General features: G+C 43.6%; 1 protein-coding gene across 3 annotated transcripts in view; it reads right to left on the bottom strand.

The window, feature by feature from the left end:
• The window catches only part of arid1b (AT-rich interactive domain 1B), a 227,996-nt gene that overhangs the window by 187,140 nt on the left and 18,718 nt on the right, over window positions 1-22,138 (bottom strand). For all 3 annotated transcript variants that reach the window (XM_080512800.1, XM_080512801.1, XM_080512802.1), the window contains exon 2: window positions 5,560-5,763. In XM_080512800.1, coding sequence (XP_080368926.1) covers window positions 5,560-5,763 — 204 coding nt within the window. The remainder of the gene's footprint in view (window positions 1-5,559; window positions 5,764-22,138) is intronic.

Here is a 22,138-nt window from a genome sequence, read left to right as displayed (position 1 = left end):
CTCCTTCTTCTACTTCCTCCTCTTCCTCTCCTTTTTTTTTTTCTCTTTTCCCTCTTCTCTCTTTTTGCTGATATATTTGTTCTGGCTCCTATCACTCTTCACACACAGTCTCGTCTCACACCCTCTCCGACACACTCAAACTGTCTCTCACAAACATGCATACAGACGCAGCATGACGTTAACTACACCTAATGCAACTTCCAGGCTTATTTGCTGGAGGCTGGTTGGGGAGGAGAGGCAGTTTCTTTTCCTTTTTTAAATTCTTTCTCGTTCCTTACCGAGACATCCACAGTGAGATTGGCATCTGAGCTCCCCTCCTCTGGCTGGATTAGGGAAAGGATATGAAGACTGCAGCACTTAATTGGTAGTGAAATGCAGTGTTAAGAATGAGTCGGTGTGTGTGTGTGTGTTACATCGACACACACTGCACGCATGTGTAGAAGGCACATGAGATCGCCACTGCTGACATCAAGCTCCAGGGCCTGAACAGGTAAACAAAGTCCCACAGAAACAATGAATCCACACAAGGCGAGTTCATTCACACCTGCAGAAATAACCTTTCCACTGTGAGAGGCCACATTAAGATAATAGTTCACTCGGGGTGTTTTCAGGGGTTCAAACTCAAGCCTTTCAATGTGCTCTCAGCCTTTCACCTCCACTGCTCCAGATTCTTTTTTTCTACCTACGTAGTTCTAGCAGGGCTTTTCAAAGCCACTCATGTAGTCATTTTTAGATAAATGCTGAATTATATTATTGTTAATGGTTGTTGGGATGCATCGGAAACACAAAAATATGTCTCTTTTAATCCTATTGGATTTTAAACATTTGTCTGAAAGTGATCAGATGTCGAAATATGTATTTTAAATACAGTAATGGATCATTTTAGCCTGATCTCTGTTAAAGATGCACAATATTATTGACACATTATCACTATCAGCCAAAAAAAATGCTTCAAAATGAACTCTTCATATGATACCTGTGAGCAGAGGTTTTTTTTTTTTTTTTTTTTACTTTATTAATCATTCAGTTTTGAACATTTGTTCTAATCTACAACAAAAAGTCTGTTTATGTTAGACTAGATTTTCCAAACACATTGTTGTACATAGTAATCAGAGCACTATTACTGAGTTCATGTCAATTATGATGAAGAATTTTGGAATTCTAATATGCATCGAGTGATTTTTACGATGTCATTAGACAGATACGTAGCAGAGTGGAATAAGGAAGTGAGCTATAGCAATAGTATATAAGGTGTTTCACTGGGAAGATGAACACGAGAAGCCGCATAGATCTGATGTGAGTAACAGTGATTTTAATAGGGACATGGATGAGCTGGGAATTTCAAAAACTGAGCAAAAATTAAAACGCTATGCCGATTTGTAGCATCCATGACTAATTTCAAAGTTGACTAAAGAAAAATGAAAAGTATGATCAATCAGCTGGTCAAAAAAAAAAAAACTCAGAAAACTGATTACGCTTTTGATTAAGTGTTTTGAACAGCGTCCCTTAAATATATTGCATATATAAATTAGCCCCCGAAGCCTTTAATCACAATATTCAACATCTATATCATGTTTTAAATGCTGCTGAAGTGCAAGGCTTTTTGCACTGCACAGTATGCTCGATATTAGCATTTTATGTTCTCATCCTCAACAAATAAACTTCCGGTAGCGTTTAAACCTTCAACTAAATTAAGTGGAAGCAGATCTGTCATTGCGATGAGCTGTGTTATCTCGTCGTTTCGAATAGAGATAAGATATTAAACCTCGCCAAGTGGCTAGTGGTGGATTGCTGCATGGATAAAACACTATTTCAGGTGATTTAACCATTTAGTCGCACACATTCCCACTACATATCAACATATGCTAATAAAATATCTCTAATAGGGTGGTTTGTTAATATGATATGCAATGCAATTGTTGTCATCCAATGCATGTCAATTGTAAAATCCAATGAAAAATCGTTCCAACGCAGTGGAGAGAGACACACACATCCAACAGCTCTGGTAGAGGAAACAGATGTAATATGTAAGATGTGTTACTGAGGTCTTCACATGTAAGCAGGTGAGGCATAATTATAAAAGGATTTAAGCTTAATATTAAAAAGCAAACAAGACCTTTTGTTTCTTTGTTAAAACGTGAACAAACACACAAACACACACACACACACAAGATTACATACATCCACCGCGTCTCCAGGAAATCACAGAAATAGACGTACACACATTTATCTTTGTTGACGTCACGTTGCCTGGCAACATCCCAGCATGCTTGGCTGTGACAAGCTGAGGTCTCAGCCCTGAAGTGTGATGCATCATGGGGGATTGGTTGTGTGTGTATGTGCGCATGTGCGTGCATGTGTGTGTGCGTGCGTGCGTGTGTGTGTGTGTGTTTGTGTGTGTGTGTCTTACATCACCCACAATCCCCCTCGCTGATGCAGCTGTAGCCTGGATCATTCTTCGCAGCTCATCCTGGGACTCTTCCTCCAACATCTGGGTGGAGAAACAGTCTGCGGTGGCTGATTTGTCCTCCTCCAGACGCAGCTGCAGCAACGTATATTTAACCATGACTTTGAGACGCGCCGTACACTTCGCAGTATACATCTGGAGCGTTTATTTTCTTCCCCAGCCCCCCCACGCCCCCCCCCTCCGATCAGACCCCTGACCGCGTTTCTGTAGGTGAGACTCATTACGCTCATCTGCGAGCGCGGAATTAAACCTCCTCCTCCAAACTCATTACTGTGAGCTAGATTTCACCGGCTGCAGATAGGCAATGTGGTGGTGCTGCTGCTTTTAAAGCCAGAGCCAGATAATTAGAAACTTTCGAAATGCAGTTCCCATGGCTATAGCCAGAGTGAGCAACTAATTCTATTTGAACTAATTACATTCCATAGGCAGTGATTGCTGCCCCGACCACAGCCCCCCCCCCCCCCCCCCCCCCCCCCCATGCAATCCGCCCCAGGATTTCATCACAAAACAGCACCGGGGATGTAGCCTTTTTTTTTTTTTGGTGAGTGTGAGTGTGTGACTGATTGTATGTCATTACGCGTCACCCCTCGCTCTTCATGCACGGTGTGTTTTTTTTACATATACACCCCCACTCACTTCAAACTGCACTGCAACCCCTGATCAAGCTCAATAATGCTCATTTTGAAGCTTCTGTGAGCGTCATCAAAATGCGTCAGAGGTTGAGAAATGCAGCAAAACACGGAGATAAAGCTGCAGCCACGGTTCGTATATACTCCCCTAAAAACAGCATTTAACACACTTCCAAAGACAACATTCAAACAGAAAGGCTGATGTGTTTTTTTTTTTTATGTGTCTCTCAGCACAACTGAGACATTTTAGGATTCACAGGCACAATCTGAGTTCTACTTCCCCCTGAAGTATACACTGACGTCTCTGTAAGCACATTTGTTAACGTGCTCTCCATCAACACAATGTTTCTTTTCAAAAGAGAGATATTACTTCCATTGACAGATTAGCGTGAGTGTGACTTTATTTGTTCAAATGTTCCCAGTCACTAAATGGAAGGACGGAAATTAATACCGAGACTCAGGTTGGCAACTTTTGTATGATTAAATTTCACATTTTTATGAATAGATTTCTATTTAGTTTTCCTGAACTTGATTTAAAGGTTGTGGAATTGTCGAAAAATGTGCGAGGGTATCCATAATTTCTGCCAGTTGTTGAATATGACTGTTTTCGACTGTAGAGCAACAAATGTGTGATTATTTTGGTGAATCTTGAGAATATGATCCTAAGCCCTGTTTAAAAACTTTCACTTCATTCTGGGTATCCGTCTGCATGACACCCGTCATTACAAAAACAAGCCTGGCATCCCAACGACATCGTGTTTAGTGTTTCTGCCATTTCCATGTGAACAGATGTAATTTATAAAACTTTAATCATTGACTGTGATTTTTCTCTTGCTCCTTGCATTTAAAAAACAGAGCAAGTTGTGAAAATGGGGTAATTTTTCCTGGACTTTTCTGCTTTTGACGCCTGCATTGTTTGAACCAGGTATGAAACGACGTTGCAGCAATAAAAAGGAAATCTGTTTTATTTTTCAAATGACTAGATTCACATGGCTATTCATGCACTACTAAGATAATACCTTAATAACCAATAAATACTGACAACTCTAAATATTTAATCTGTGTGAATCAATAACATGTGATCCCAGTGAAGACATGAGAAAAAAAAATAGGTGTGAGCTCTGAGTCCTTTTTAATCCAGATTTTTTTTTGTTTGTCTCAGTTTCCTCTACTACCATACACATTCACATGCATCCAGTGGGCGGGACTCTGAGGTAGTATTGCATCATCTGATTGGCCAATATGTCGGCATGCAGAGCTTGAATACACAGTGCATGGGAGCATTGCTGTAGTCCAGTCCGTCTTATGCAATATGTACATCGCATATTATAGAAATAAAGATACATTTGCAATATATTATGCAGCTCTGGTCTGCAATTCTTAATAGTGTATTAAAATGTCTTAAACAGAGAAAAACTTCTGTAGTGCAAAAATAATAAATAAATAACTAAATAAAAAATTAAAAAATGTTGGTTTTTTTTACATATTGTGAAAGAATGTTTGTGAAAAGTGTCTGTGTGCACATTTGTACCATATTTAACAATACACCAAGACTGTCTGTCAGGCCATATGTGTGTCTCGCTCCGCTCTCTCTCTCTTTGTAGAGTTGCTATGTGTGGAAGCTCGCTCGCCCCGGTGCGATGTGTTTCAGTCCAGACCAACACACCGGGCTGACTAAATATAGCAGGCAGTGACAGCAGGGAACACTGAGCTCTCCTCCCTCTCACACAGTGCTGCTCAGTACCACTGGCTCACTACAGAATGCACTGATGGAGCTGAACTGTCATATCCGCACAAAAACGCACGCACACACGCACATCTGGTAGATATATGGGACGTATATACACGCAAGCACATCCATAAAACGCAGTCCAATATACATGCACACTTTCATTCTATGGCTGTTTACACACGCACACACACACACACACACACACACACACACACACACACACACACACACACACACACACACACACACACACACACACACACACACACACACACACACACACACACACACACACAAAGTCCAAATGGGATTTACTTAAGACTCAATAAAGGAGACAGAAGCGCTATTGTCTCCAACACAGACCTATTGTGCAGCACACAGACAGACTGTGACGTGGGCCGACTGTGCTGCTGTGCCTATGTTTACTACATAGAGAGCATTACACACACGCATGCATGCACGCACACACACAGTGAGTGATGAAGACGGGTGACACCGCCGCATGTCAGGCTGTGAGATGTGCTGCCTGGTATTTTAGGCTGCGTCTCGACTGAAGCGCGCCGAGCCTTCGGGGGAACATCGCCGGAGAATGTTCTCGGCGAAAGGCAAACGTCCCACCGCAATACCGGTTATAACATGGGCTACAATACCTGGGAATGGCACCACAGAGGCGTGGGAGTGTCCTGGGAGACACACACACACACACACATAAGCGTAGTTTGTGGACATACCTGCTGTTGGGGGTACTGCATCCCGCCCATGCCCATTTGGCCCCTCCCTTGTAAGCTCATGGGGTATCTGTGTGGAGGGGGCGACGTGTACGGCTGGCTTGGGGGGTACGGCCCGCCACCGGGCTGCTGGGAGGCGGAATAGGGATTGTTGGCCATGCCGTACAGCTGTGAGCGCTTCATAGCCATGAAGTCCATGGAGGACACCTGTAGAGGCAAAAAGAGCAATTAACGATCTCTGGTATTTCGATTCACTCAAAACGCCGCATTGTGATTGGATGAGAGGCATATAAGTGAATCCATCCACCATCTGCCAACTCGGAAACCCCTCAAACAAAGTCCACTTTAGTGCACACACTTCAAGCCACAAGCTGATTTACTTCATAATTGCACGACGAGTGGAAGCTTTAAATTAACGTGCGCTGATCATAACTAAGCAACAAAGCAAAACCCGGGCGAAGATGTTTATTGCACCGCAAATGTAGCTGGAGGCGGGCCAAAATATCATGATTTAATTAAAACGCCCTGCTTATATCTTTGTTTTAACATCTGAAAGGGCCTTTAAAAGCGTTGTAAATGCCTTTTAAAGCAGTGGGAAGCGATGGCAATAAAAACCCTATGGCCTTGTTCCCACAACCACAGCCCGGCGGAGCCAATAATCACCGTGCGGTGCTCTCCTGTCGCTTCCCGTATAGCTGGTTCACAGCAAACAGGCAAAAAAAAAAAGTGAAAGGTGTTCTTTTTATAGGAGCGGTTACTACATTTACACATGCACGTGCATTTCCACAGTGACTCTGCATTTTAAGCTTGCAATTTTGAGTCGCTCAGTCGAAACTGTGTGCAGTTGAGCAGTCGAAGTACCTGCACTTGAAAAGCTACACCGAGGGGAATTAACTTCCTCTGAACCAGCACACACACACACACACACACACACACACACACACACACACACACATTAATTCAGTGTAGCAAGCAAAGTCCCTTTTGTCAAAGGCCACACCTCAGTCAATCAGCTTCATGTATGGACACACATAAATAATTTTTTGTTTAAAAATCAATAAAAGGGGGAAACACATTAAGTGCTACTGTTTATCTATTCCAATGTAAGTATTTCAGAATGATTTCAGTGGTTGTTCAGGAGTGGTATTGAATGTTTCCCGTAAAATGCTAATGCAAGTCTGTCACTCGACCTCGAACTTTCGTTTGCTCACAGCAAACTAGCATGAAAATGTTTTCTGTTTATAGAAAAAGAATCTACAACTTGCACACATGTAGCAGGTATGTTAATGTGGCAATAACATGATGACTGTAATATGAGCAATGATATGATATGGCATTTTAAGCTCCAAAAAACGGGATTCAGGGCATTCAAATTACGGACTTTCTCGATTATCTTCACATATAAGAAGCGCACACACACACACACACACACACACACACACACACACACACACACACACACACACACACACACACACACACACACACACACACACACACACACACACACACACACACACACACACACACACACACACACACACACACACACAACCACAACGAGGGATAGAGAAGAGTCCTCAAGGTCATATCATTGAAAGTAATTCAAAACCCTTTCAGGGATTGTTTGCAGGGTCAGTGGGTTATTGGACAATGTCAATGCAATTTTTTTTATTGTTATTTTTGGATTTACTTGTTGTATTAGTGACGTTGCACATTTCTTCAATAATGCTACTGTGAGCTTCATCAATCATAGCTGAGTGTTCACTCACTAGCAGATGCATTGAGAAAGGCATTCTTACTATAAAAACAATTACTCCATGTCCACATGAGGCAGGTATCCCAACTTTGCATTATCATGGTGATTTCGCATTTGATGCTTGCCAGTTCAAATCCTTAAAGGGCAGTTCAGGGCATTTAAACTGTGAAAGTACCCGCTCTCAAACGTTCATTTATGAACACACACACACACACACACAAGAAAATAAACGCTCTATTCAAGGTATTCTATGTGATGGTAAATACTTTAGAACCACTTTTGTATTCATTTCTGTGTCTCAGTCAGCCGTTTCGCACTTCCAGTGCAATGCTAATGCTCATCCGTTACCCATAGCTGTGTGAACTCTTACAGTGCAAGGCTATAAATAGTAAAACAGCATTCTTCTTTTCTAAATAGTGACTGCATTTCCACATGTGGCAGGTATCCTAACTTAGCATTACCACTGTGACTCAGCACTTTAAGCTTGTGAATTGAGTCCCAAAAGGGGAATTCGGTGGAGTCGAGCAGTCAAAGCACCTGCTCTTAAAGGCTACCCCTCGGGGAATTTGCTCCCGATATGAACACACACACACGCACTCCAAGGGGAGGTGGGGCGATTTATTCCATTGTGAGGACTTCAGAAGCATTCTCAGTGCTGTTTGTGGTCTCAGTAAGCCATCGGACAATTCCAGTGCGGTGCTAATGCTAATCCGTCACCCGTAGCTGCGTGTTTGTCTGTCTGCTGGGCCGATAATGTAGACTCCTTCTCTCGTCCCTCTGTACTGTCATGCTTCCCCTCCGTTCGTCTCTGCTCTGCAGGATCATGAGTGATTTATGACATTTTGTTCCTACTGTTTCTTACAGACACACACACACACTTCTCTTCTCTCATCTCCAGCTACCCCCCCCCCCCCCCCCCCCTGCCCTCCTCTTCATCCTGCCCTCCTCCTCAGTTCCCTCCCTTCTCCCCAACTCAATATCACCTCGTCTAGTGTGGAGGAGAAATTGCCGCTGCCTCATATTGCCAGGCTAATATCAAGAAGACATGTCAGGGGGATGGGAGCACTTTATTCAGCAGGTTACGTGTGGACGGCTCCGGCGCGCCGCCTTTAAAGTGGTTTTGTCTACTGAGGCGTGCGCGAGGAGTAGTTTGTACTATTTCACAGAGCGCGGAAAGAGGAAGGGGAGTGAGAGGCATGAAAGAGTGTTTGGGTCGCGAGAGAGTGAGGAGTGAGGGACGAGAGCGCCTGAGTGTGTAAAGTTATTACACAGCATGGGGGGGGGGGGGTCTTGCCCAGGTTGGAGATAGAAAGAATAAAAAATGGCTTTGGTTTATGAATTACAGCCACTCAGTGCTCTTTCCTCTATCCCTTCTTTATGAGTGAAACCACTACGATCTGAATTGTCACAAAGTTCAACAGCAGAATGATTAGACCTCTTTGTGCCAGGGCTGTTATGATAACGAAATCAAGTCAAATGTTCTGAGAGATGAAAGATGCTGATGGAAAAATGTGGTTCTCTGAGAATAAATTCAAAACTTTGGGACTGAATCTAGTTTGTCAATATGACAAAAAAATATGGGAAAAATACATTTAAATGCAATGCTTTGTTAACATGTTGAGATTAAAATACAATTTTTAAGAAAATCCACTTATTTACCTATTATTTTATATATTCATGTATTATACCTATTTAATATATTTAACTTTTTTACCATCTTAAGTCACATAGTTTACTTTTTTCACTTTACTTCTGATACACTGAATTATTTTTAAAAAATGTATCTAATTTGTTATATTATTTATAAGCTTTTTACATTTCCTATATCATCATATATGGTTGATATATTTTTACATTTTATCTATTTATTTTTTCAATTTGTTTAAAATGTATTTATCTGAAGTTAGAAATTCTATTTTTTCTTGAATGAATTCATGTATTGAAAGTGTCGATCTGAAGTTCATTCACCTTTCCTTTTCATTTTGACATCATTCTCATCATTTTATCTGAATCAATCTTCCTTTTTACAAAAGAAATAAATGTAAGCATTTTCACACATTCCATTATGATCCTCCTCACAAAGACACTGCTGCATTTCATTTCTTTGTTTTGATTCACTTTATTATCAACACTGATGAATGAAGCAATGTTTCCAGAAGCCACGTTGCTTTTTTTTTCTATTTTGGACAGAGGGCCGCCTCTGCTCTTTCTCACTGAGCCCTGCAGAGAGGAGCAGCACAGATCAGAGATAACAGAAAGCTAATAACTTCATTTGGAATGCAGCTAAAATAGAGACAGTCTTTAAGTGCATGAGAACTGTGAAGTACAGCCAGTTAAAGCAAGAGAGCATCAAAGGAGAGATTTGTTTACACTCATTCTGATGCTGGTCATACGTTCCTAATGGAGTGCTGCACATGACCTGCTCTCTTTCTTTCTCACACACACGCACGCACGCACGCACGCACGCACGCACGCACGCACGCACGCACACACACACGCACACACACACACACACACACACACACACACACACACACACACACACGCAGGTCGACTAAGCACTATTTGCAGTAAAAGGGTGACGCTCTTCAATTTCTGAAAATCCAGGGCACTGTGCCACTCGTGATATGTGACACACACACACACTCTCCATCCAGTTCACCAATCCATCTCAAGAGGTCCTCCGTTTGCCAAAAAACGCTGAGACCAACACAAGTAAATCCCCCTCAGAAGGCTGCCAAGTGCACGCACACACACACACACACACACCTGCAGAAAAAAGTAGTGAACACAGAAAACAACCTCAGAGTCTTGGGGGCAGAGAAGTGGACACGATTAAACACACACACACACACACACACACACACACACACACACACACACACACACACACACACACACACACACACACACACACACACACACACACACACACACACACACACACACACACACACACACACACACACACACACACACACACACACACACAAGCCACAGATTGTGCTGCCGGCTCTTTTCTTCTCTCGCTGCCTCCCTCTCATCTCACGCCTGCTTCCTCGCCGCACACGTACAGGGAAATCTTGAATAAAACTGGCACAATCGAATTACATGTGATACGTCTGCACACGCAGGCATCCACACCTGTCCACGCAAGAGGGGGGAATAAAAAAAAAAAGAGTGAGTACTCTCCGCCTCCCCAAACAGAGCCTCAAATCTGCTCTCATGACAAGTTCCACTAAATGAGATTTCAGCCCTCTGCAGCCTTTCTCCTCCAGATATGACCAACATCTCCCTCACACCACCAGGTAAGGGGGGGGGGGGGGGGGGGGGAGAAAAAAAAATAACCACAACAATTCTTGACAAATTGAAATGTTATTCTTTTTTTCTTCTCCCCCTCCCCTCAGAGAAATGACTGTACTTAGGAAAAAAATTATGAATATGACACGGAGTGAGTTGTGTTTGTGCCGGGAGGGACAGCAGATAAAGAACTAGAGGGAATACACAGAAATTGTTTTTTATTTTCTTCAAATGTGTTTTTCACTTTTGTTCATCTGGGCACGCCATTCGATGGAGGAGCAGGAGGAGGAGGAGGAAGAGGAGGAGGAGGAGGAGGAAGAGGCATGGGAGACAATGGTAATTCAACTGCTAAATTTAAAATTCAATTTATGAACTCCTCTCCAGCGTTCTGACTCTCGTGAGCGTTTCTCTTTCTTTTCCCCTCCTGATATATTTTTTCTTTTTGTTTTTTACAAAACAAAGCCATTAAAACAAGAACATGGGTGAAATTACTGTGGGGTGAAACCTGCTAAATTGCTTTTCTGAGCTCAATCGACAACATTTTTTTTTTTATGTTGTGAAAATTATTTTTGCTTCTTCTCGCTTTAATGTGCTAAGTTGTTAATCAGAACGAGACAAAAAATGCTGCGCACAAAAGGCTCCAGTATGTGGATTATGAAACGCACACTGGGATCAAAAAAACATAAAACAATATTGGGAAATGGTTATTATTACAATTACGTTTTCAATAGGGGGAATTATTAGGGGAGGGAAATCTTCCGATTTATCGACTCTGGGGAAGCCACACATACGCTCTATTTCAAAAGCATTAGTGGAACAGGCCCAATGGTTCCAGAGCTTTATATACAGACGTATTTGTCTCTTCGAAAGTCCCCGTTTATTGTTCTATGCAGAAGCGTTTCCCAAAGTGTGGGTTACGCCTCCAATGGGTGACGCCAGAAAGCTTCAAGCAGGAAAGATCAAGAGGTCTTTATAAATATGAGGGGGTTTATAAATGTTATTTATCATAAGAAAGAAACTCTTAAATACTTAATGAAAAAACACATTTATAAATGTTTATTAAGTGTAACTACAATGATCCAATTTGCTGATTCGTAAAATAAGCTTGAGTGTAAAACAAAAACTGTTACAGAAAATTCGGGTCTATAAATTGTAAGCACCTCGTTATCGGTATAGGTTAATGTATATATATTACCCAACAGCTGTCGACGCTAATATCATTTATTGTGACAGGCTACAGGAAGTACAACTGTTTGAAATTTGTTCTTCCAATTCACAGCGCTCTCTCTCTTGCCCCAAATTCAGACCAGCTGTGACTGGGCTGTTTCCTCTCGCATGTCTGCAGATCCAATGATCCAGTGAGTTCATTTTGTAAGTTTTGGTTGTTTTCCCTTGATTTCCGGGCCCTGTGGTCACCAATATGACATAATTGATGCCGACATTGGATTTTGGCAATTTATTTCACTTTTCTTCTATGTTGTCATGTCGAGTTTGCTGAGAATGAATGCAAATTGCATTGTGACATGAATCTTGCTCATGTTGGCATTGAGGTAGATGAGTGAGTTTAGAGTTAATCTCACTGAGAGATGGTATCCCTGCTTTACTTAGGACTTTAATTTCCATTTATTTCTTTTTTTGTGTCCAGTTTGCTGGTTTAATCGCTGTAAAAAGGAGATGCATTTTACACCCCCCACCCTTCTGCTGTAAAAATAAATCTGCAGAAGTTGGGCTGCACAGACCAGAAGAGGAAGTATAACCTCTTATCCCAGCCAGCAAATCACACCCTGTCCGCGGCCGCGGCTATCCTTGTCCTTCACACGACACGACCAAATCATCACCTGTCTCCATCAGCCTTACATTTTAGTTATTTACAGTCACACGGTGGAGGGAGCCGCGGACGCAGGGTTACCCACGCAGCGGCAGCAGTAAGAGTACAGTGAGTTCAGAGTTTCCTTTCTGCGAACACTCGCCTGCAGGGCTGCAGCGCCGCTTCCCACGAAAACCCGACGCTTTCCCCGAACTCCTGCAGCCCGGCGCTCTCTATACAACCAACAACATAATTAAAGATGTTCCCTCATATGTTCTTTATAGGCTACAAGCTGCTTTATTGAGCGACAGCTACCTCAGAAATGGTCTGAACCTCAAAAGAGCAATTCAGTGGGCTATTATGGTCCCTTTTATCACCTGCTGGTTTAATGTAGTTTCGATCAACAAATTTTTCCTGTTGGATAGGTAACACTTTCTCGAGAGGGCTTTTTTCTTATTCAAGTGAAGGGTCAACTGGTGCAACCCGGAGTTCACTGCTCACAAGGGGTTTGTGTGCAGCTCGGGAAAAAAAGGAGGTTACAACAGAACTACTGCAGTTTAACCACAAATCTACTTTACAGGCTGTAATAAAGAAACCCCACCCGACATTTATCAAATATGCTCAGTTTTTCCATTACAAGAATACAATGTTTCACATAAAAAACAAAAAAGAAAACCCTGTCTGCTAACTTGAGTTGTCTCGATATAACCCAACTTGCCAAATTTATTTCATTTTATTTTACTACTGGAAATGTTTATCTACATGGAAGCCTTAAAAAAAAGCTTTTTTATTGCTTTGAAATCTTCTGCATATGTTATTATAAAGTCAATCCAGTCAACATTTATCAAATATGTTTATCTTTCATTTCGAAGCAAATGTCAATTCTTTCCCTTTCGAAAATACGATGCATCACATGTAAAAGCAGGCGCTGATGTGGCTGATCTTCTTAAAGCGATTTCTCTGCACTACATTATTTTATTTTGTTCCATTCCACGACAGTAAAACAATTTTGCTCTCTATATGCGAGTCTCAAAGAACTTAAGAAGCTATTGTTTGTATAGAGCCCTTTCCTGGATTACACTGCACTCTTTTTTTGAAATCTGGTCTATATGCTAATTGAATTTGTTTGTCTTCAGTCTCGAAGCAAATGTCATTTTTTACAACACAAAAAATTTCATGCATCGCATTAAAAAGCAGCCATCTCATGTAAGTGTCCTTGGTGCAACTATTTTCTGTACATTTCTTTCATTTTATTTCACTTTCATTATCTATGGCTTTATTTACACAACAATGTTTCAAGTGAAAACGCACCGTTTTTGTTTCAGGAAAGTGGGAATGGAAGAAATTGGATTGTTATTATTGACTATCAACTCTAAAACTACCAAGTCCCAGGAGACTATGGACTGGGGGTCATGACACTCTGCTGTTGTCCATCAACCTTGTGCAGAAGAACTCGTCAGTCCAGCCGGGGTTCCGCATGCGCAGGAGCACGGTTTCAGAAAAGTTGCGTTTTCCTCCGTTTGCATGGAGACAGAGCGTTTTCAAAATATCGCATTTTCAGCGTCTCCGAACGCCAAGATGCAACAGAAGCTTACCATTTTTACTTAAAAAGGATGTTGTGTAACGTTAAAGAAGCTAGGAAATAGAGGATGCAACCTGTATTTCACTGCATGCGTTTGTTTTGTTTAAATGAATCAAAGCAATGTAAATAAATGAGGAGGCAATGATGCAATTTGTGCTGTTTAACCTGAAATCTGCCCTATATAATACATTTAATCCAGCAAACGGCTATCAAATGTCTTCATCGAGCATCAGATTAGAAACCAGCCGGGTCATACAGGTGGCCTTGTTACAACCAGTTATATCCATTTCTTCCCTTTTAATTTGTTTTATTTACTCTTGTAAACCACTTTCATCCTTTACTTCAAAGCTGTGATGGAATCTTGTTTTTATAGCTCGGAAAGCCTGTATTACACTACACCATTTGATTTAAAAAAAAAAAAAAAAAAAGAAATGTTGTATATACAGGTACCACAATTAAGGCAATCCATGTAGTGTTTAGTGATAGTCGCAAAGCAAATGTCAAGTTTGAAAAAAAAACCTGTGTATCACATAATAAAAAACAACTTGGTTATGTGGGTGGTCTTGATACAGCTATTTTCCTCCATTTGATTCATTTTAAGGACTCAAAGAAGCTGTGATATAGAGGCTCAATCTGCATTACAATGTGCACTTCTATCCATTTCCTCTTGTTTAATTCTGCTGGTGGAGAAGGAAGAGACACTATGGTGGTCCGAAAAACCCTCCAGTGAAGACGCAGCTGCCTTGAGTGCCGGTGCACTGAAGCATTGTGTACTTGGAAGCTCGCACATGTGTACAAATAAAACGCGATTCATATTTGCAACCATTACGTGTAAAGACCTAATTGGCACTTTCTGGGTCCAAATTAGTGTTGTGTGAAAATATCACCTTAAGAGGCCACATCAAACCCGATTGTGTATGAAAATTAGCCCCAAGATGCCGTTCTGGTATTGATTATCCTCTCTTTTCTCCTGAAAGGACTTGTGCAGAATGGCAGCTTTAATTCCTGTGTAATGAAACCATTTTAGCCTGTGTGTATTTGTGAGGAGAAACAAATAAGGATAATTATTGTCACTGGATCCTCTTTATCCTCGGTGCCACGTCTGCCTCTGGAGAATCAACACGCTGCAGCCAGAGCCGGCTGGTCTGCTGGGACAATGAGCCTCCTCGTCTACGTTATTTATTTGCACCGAGCAGCAGAGCGACTCCGCAGCTCCTTTAGCACTGCGGGGCCCCGCTTGATGCCTCGGCCTCCTCGACGAGAAAAACCCCCCCAAAAAAACACACATCCACATCCACACAGGCTTAAAACCTTGCGCATGTTGGGCCTTCTGTTTCACGCAGGAAAACACAAAGAAATGGATGGAGAGAAGAGGATGAGAGGAAGGGAGGGAGGGAGGGAGGAAGAGGAGAAGAGAGACTGCAGCAGTGGGCGAGTACAGATCGAGTTCCATATTAATGTGTGCAAATTCCCCCGCTCCTGCTGACTAAGATTAGAAAAATTAATTTCATGGATGCAGAGACAATACTGATGTCATCAAGCGTAGAGGAGAGGAGAGGAGAGGAGAGGAGAGGAGCAGCATGCCGTTAACTCCTCCCTGCCCGGCCTCCGCCAGGAACAGATCACTCCTTAGCATCGCTCCATTACTTCATTTCTCTGCCACATTTCCAAAACACAACACTTAACCTTGACAGATCTTTCCCATTAATTTACCTCTCCCCGCCCCTAAAAAACAACAACGACAAATAACAGAAGTTATTGTGTGTTGTGCGGCGCGAGGCAGTGCCAATCCCAAGTGTCTTCTGCGTCGCTGTGAGGACCGAATTCAGCGAATTATTGTCTTGAAACACAATCTCATCCTGCATCTCAGCACGCATGCCTTGTTAGTAAAAAAAAGTCTCATAACGAGTGACAGTGTGAAGAGTAGTACTGGTCCGCAGGGAGCTGGGCAGAGCCAAATTGCGTTTCCTCAGCCCAGCGTGCCTGGTTGGCACATTCAGCTTGTCGTGAAGGCTGGCGAGCAACGAGACACATGAAATTATCCGAGAAAAGAGAGAGAGAGAGAGAGAGAGAGAGAGACAGAGCGGGGTGAATGGAGTGACAGCCAGAGAGGAGGCGGGGGGGGGGTATACATACGCAGTGTATGTTTCCCAGTGACGCTGTGAGTTAAGAAAGAAAGGCAGACAAAGAGAAACCAGATAAGAGGCTGTTGTTATGCGGCCGACCAACGAGCTTTTGTGTTTGGCGCAGTGCACATAATTGCTCTCCCTCTCTCTCTCTCTCTCTCCTGCGTCGTCCTCTCGGCGGCTGATCGGCGTGCCCTCCACGTTTGACACCAATATTTACACCACACACAAACACGTGCTCGCACACATGTGCCAGGGTGCTCAGAAACACCCCCAGCCCCCCCGTCGGCTATCCTTCAACCCCCGGGAAAGTTGCCGAGTGTTTGGTTCGTCACGGCCGGCACAAAGACGTCATTAGGAGAAAGGGAGGAGGCGGACGGAGGAGAGGAAAAGGGATGGAGGAGAAGGCGAGAGGCGGCTTCATCTGTCTCAAGTGAGATTGGGGTCGTCGGGGTCACCGGAGCCCTTTTCCTCCGCCGAGGCTGGGAGCTGAGGAAGCCGCAGCCGTGAGCAAAAAAAAAAAAAAGAAGAAGAAGAAGAAAAATAGAGAAGACCCTCAATGACAAAATGAGATGTGGCTGACATGCCTGCGACACAACATTAGAGAATGAAAACAAATAAAATGCGATCGTCTGCAAACAGTCGAGGAAGCATGTGTGAAAGAACACACACGGCAAATTTGCCAGTCAAATCTCCTGCCAGGATGCAGTTCTCCCAGACTGATTTCAGTCAGATTTACACTGCATAACAAGAGGAAGGGCTCCGTGGATGGGAAAAAAACAAAACATAAACATGCACAGGCCCCAGATACGAGGTGTCCAACTCATTTTAGTTCAGGGCCTCACGTGCAGGCCGGCTCCATCTCAGGTGGGCCAGACCATCAAAATGATAGCTTATGAATAGTCCACCCGGCTGAGCTCGTTGAAAGGGAAGGCTGGCTGCTCTGTACACAACCGAGGATTGAAACTCAAGTCGATTGCATCCTTACCACACAAGCATGCCAACTCATACATATCGGCTGTTTTCTCTTTGTTTTCAAGCCATAAAATGCAAGTTAATCTGTAATTCAACGTGCTACAATGTTTCTCTTCAGAATAGAATGAGGAAAGGGGCCGTGGCTTCTCAGGAGCGATGGAGTTTTAGAATCTTTAGCACAATTTCAGAAACTCACACGATGGCTTTGATGCTAATGCTATTTGTTTATCTATGAAGTAGCAAGCTGTTGCTGCTGCGCCGCTGATCTGGAGTCATCCTGCCATCTGGGTTGCATTGTCATCTTGCAAATAAAACCGCACGACCCCCAGTGGACACACGAGGGACTGCAGTTACTTATCTATCGGAAATGTTAATTTTTTTCTTGTTTTAATGTCGAGCAGACTAAATGCAGCCCACGTCTGGTTTTGGGTCCATATGTTTGACACTCTACAATTTAGCATAATATTAAAGGGCCACACAGCTTTCTCTTCTCTTTACTGTTAAAACTGCTAAGCAGGTGTTTTGTTTTTAATCATCGGACAAACTTTGCTAGAAATCAGCGTTGTTCTGCATTAAAAAAAAAAGAAAAAGAAAAAAAAGAAGAAGTTTCTCGTTGGGAGAAGAATCCGTTGAAAAGCCTTTAAGCAAGACCGTGTAGTGGTACAAGCGCTGCTTTGAAACCAATGCAAATTAAACGCTTCGAGGGAAGAGCAGAGGCACCTCTGGCGGGGCTGCTCTGTGCCTATTTTCATAGAATCGGTTACTGACGAGTAGAACTGAGAGCCTCGCTGTATTCCGGGACTTTTCTCGTCACTCGGTCCTGCCTTGCATGACCGCGGGACGGCTGACAAAAAGCCATTTCGTCTAACAGGCCATGGAGGATGGAAAGGAATGTGCTCCTCTCTGACTTCCCGAGCCCGCAGAACCCCACGGAGAGATGCTGTTACACAAGCCAATGAAAGAGAGGGAAAAAAGGGGGCAGGAGGGAGCAAAGTAACAATAACTCTATCTGCCCCAAAGAGAGAGACCAGGCTATTAGAGTAAATGTGTTGCCCTTTTGCTTCCCACGTCTCCTGGTGCCGAGTGGAAATACTGGTATTAAATATGCAGGCTGGATCCCCCCCTCCCATTGGAGGAAATCACTACCTTTGCTAATGGAATGGTATTGGAGAGGAACTGCTTTTCTACAGCTCGGATAATTATGAACGAGGTCCCGTATCGCCAAGTGTGTTTATGAATTAGCAATGGTTATTCATGATATTGTGCTCAGAGTAGGGTGAAAATACATAAGTGAATACTAAGCGAGCAGACCAACAGAAACGATGCTAAAGGGTCCTGAGGGGGGCTTTCTCTGCCATCCATTAGTCTTCCCTGTAAGGCAAAGCTTAACGAGCTCCTCAGGCTGGGAGTCTGGCCATTGAAGGAGAGGGAGCGGTGTAAATTATGAATATGAGAGCATGGAAAGAAAGACCACAATAAGTCCCACCTCACTGTTATTAAGAATCCTTCCTGCTCGAGTGTGAAACGCAGGTGTACCGCTCTAATAAAAACAAGCCTTTCATGGAGGAATTAATAAACAGCAATTCTACTGTATCCCCCCAAAAAAAAGAAGAAGAAGAGAGTCGTCAAACTGGGTCACCCCTGTGGTGCTGTTAAAGAGGTTCCCCCACTACAAAACAACAACAAGGATTTACATCCAGGCTGTTTGTTTTGGAGCACTGCCCAGTCCCCCAGGGTGGAACCATCCATATCTCTCCTGTGAGAGAGCGATCCATCACTTAAAAAACAAAAAACACAAATAACAAACAGATATCCTGACCTTCCTTCCTCAGGCAGATATTAGATACTCATTAAAAGTCACCTGAAACAATTTGAACCTAATTGATTTCATTATCGGACTCGGCACGACACGCGCGGCCCCTACGTCTCACAGCTCAGCTGGAAATTTACAAAGTTAATTAGAAAAAAATTGATTTTCATATTTTTTTTCCTCCCTCCCCCCCTCCCTCGGCTCTGCCGCCGTAAAGTGACACGGAGCGAGGCCTGCTGATGAACGGCGGCGGTGATGTTGGAGAACTCGGCGGGTTACGGGCTTGAACACTGCAAATGGAGCCGGGGAATTTATTCCTGCTTTCAGGGTTAATAGAGACGTGCGCGAGTGTGTGCATGTGTGTATGACAGATTGTGTAATAGCATGTTAAGTTAGTGTTCAACACCCCTACATGCCCCCCCTTCAACCCTTCCCTGAACACCAATATCTGTTAACCTCCTCACCTTCCGCATGCGCACTCTCTCTCTCTCTCACACACACACACACACACACACACACACACACACACACACACACACACACACACACACACACACACACACACACACACACACACACACACACACACACACACACACACACACACACACACACACACACACACACACACACTCACACTCACACTCACACTCACTCACACTCACTCCCTCCCATCATCTTCTGCCTAGTGGTCAAGGCAGGAGCAGCAGATGTGGCCTTAATTTCCTCCTGTAATGAATGTGAGCTTTCAATCCCTCCACCCCTGTTGTGAAGGCTTCCCCAGAAATAGCCTCCTTGACTCGGTCCGAAGGCCTTACACACACCCACATACACATACACACACACACAGAGGCCCTCCAGGTCACCCTCCCCGGGCTCCGTCAGCGCACGCCGGGCCTCCCCATCTCCTGAGCGCTGACCGGGAATCAATCACCGAGGCTGGCCGGGAACATGGGGTGGAGGGTGGGGGTGGGTGGGGGGGGGTGGGGGGGGGGGGGGGGGGGGGGGGGTGGATCAATGAGCGGCTCCAGGCCTTCGGGAGCCCTGATGCAGCCCTGATGCATGGCCCGACTGCACATACGCACCTCTGACTCACAGTGAACTCCACCATTTACTCCCATTATTGCTGAGCCCCGGGGCAGCGATGTTTACGGTGTGCTGGCTGTGCCAGACCATATGAATAACATATGACTGGGAATAATTGAGTGATATTTGCAGTTAAAGGGCCTTAATTAGATTTCGACATGATCACACTGAACACGACCGTCTATGTAGATCTCCGGTGCTCCCCAGGACGAACCGAATGAGTTTCCATCATTATGTTTGCTCATTATATTTTTTTACTGCGCTCGGAATGAAAACAACGGCGAAGTCGTACTGTTAGAGATTCAGCATTTGTAAAGCGTGACCACACACTGGATTCGAGCCAGTCAGTATGCGGCCGCATTAAGTACCCTGACCATGAGTCGTTTTACACACTGATCCTTGACCGACCTTTTATGTTGGTGGTTTTTTATTAAAGGGCAGACATATTAAAGGAATGTGAATATTTCCCATGAGAGGCAACAGATCCTTGGCTGCGACTCACACATTTCACCATGTGTCCAAATCCTGTGAAAAAAAAAAAGCTTATGTGGCACTGTGTGTGTGTGAGTGCGTGTGCATTTGTTGTGTCTATTATTCATGCTTTATATACGTCCGTCAGCCAGAACATTAGAACATAGAAACAGAACAATACTGATTATCTCTGCATGATGGCACCTGTTAGCAGCTGTGATTTATTAGTGGACATTGAATGCGAGCGTTTTGTTATAGAAGGGAAGAGAAGAAGTGAGCATTCATATTGAAGTTACCATTTCCTTCATCCAAGTGGCAGAAATACTTTTTCCCTGTGAGATTAGTGTTGCTCTCATGGCGCCACACATGCTCAGGACCATCATGTCAGAGGCTGAGATGCGTTCCGATGATGGCGAGAATACAATTTGCCTTTTTGTCTTTTTCACAGCTATAATTAGGCTTTTACACGTAAGTATGGGTTATGGCTGCAGAATATATCGCAAAGTTATCATTAACATGTTCAAAAGACTAAACTGCGATGAATAATGTTTCCATGCATGTCAACGTATTTGGCCAATCAGATTAAGCCCCACTGACTTGAGTGCCTGCCCACCTGGGAAATGAGTGAAAAAATTTTTATAAATAAAATAAAAGGACCCAGTCACAGCTGTCATAAATTAGAAAATGTTATATAAATCAGATCATTGAGTACAAGATTATTAAATTTCCATCTGATGTCGTGCAACCGTTGTATTGGTTGATACCCGTCATGGTTCGACTCAGGACCCGACTGGACTGGAGATCAGTGACCGCTCACTAGTTTTGACAGCAAAAAAGGTCATAACATGATGGCGGATCGGTGTGTTCACATTACGTTGCGCATCTCAGCTCCAGTGAAAGTGATATTGAAAACAAATGTAACTGAACTACACAGGAGGACATTAATATGTGGGACTGTCTGGATTAAACACATGCACCAGCGTTTTATTGAAGTGCATCGCAGCACGTCTGCTGGTGTCTGCCAGCACCACCAAAACATGTGTGGAAGTATTTTGTGTGTGTGATCAGTGTGTACCATCTGTGTCCAGATGTTGCGTAGAGAGCCGGCTGCGCGGACAGCCAGACAGTTGGCAGGCCTTCTGACAGGCCTGTGTTCCTTATTGATAGAGGGATCACACAGACAGAAGAGCTCGGCGAGACCACAATATTGTCCTCGGCGCTGTTATTCATCGCAGTCAGCCCGGAGAAAACGGGACGTTCCGAGCCAAGTTTTATAGCCGTCAGATCTGGGCCAAATAGAAGTTGAATAGGTTTCAAACATTCGGGGGAGCAGCGTGAGGCCGTTTGATTTTGTCATACACATGCAGCCAGATTCTTGCAGCAGAGCGAAGGAATTTCATTGTGTTGGGGGGGGGGGAGGGAGGGAGGGAGGGGGCTCTTTTTGAAATGCAGGTGATTATAAAGCCGAGCCTGAAGCAGCATGGGCCAACATGTCTGCAGAGTGGTTAGACTGGTTCCTGAAGGTTACAAAAATACTGTTTGACTGACTTCAGCTGCAGCCACTTCTGTGATCTGATGGCAAAAGTGAACAGTGCAGCTCAAGGACTGCTGGGGTGATAAACTTCCCCACACTTTTGGTTTGTAACATGCTTTGTTTCCATCACTT

This window comes from Blennius ocellaris (genome assembly GCF_963422515.1).
Source record: "Blennius ocellaris genome assembly, chromosome: 17".
Lineage (NCBI taxonomy): Eukaryota > Metazoa > Chordata > Actinopteri > Blenniiformes > Blenniidae > Blennius > Blennius ocellaris.
This window is presented reverse-complemented; position numbering and strand designations above follow the sequence as displayed.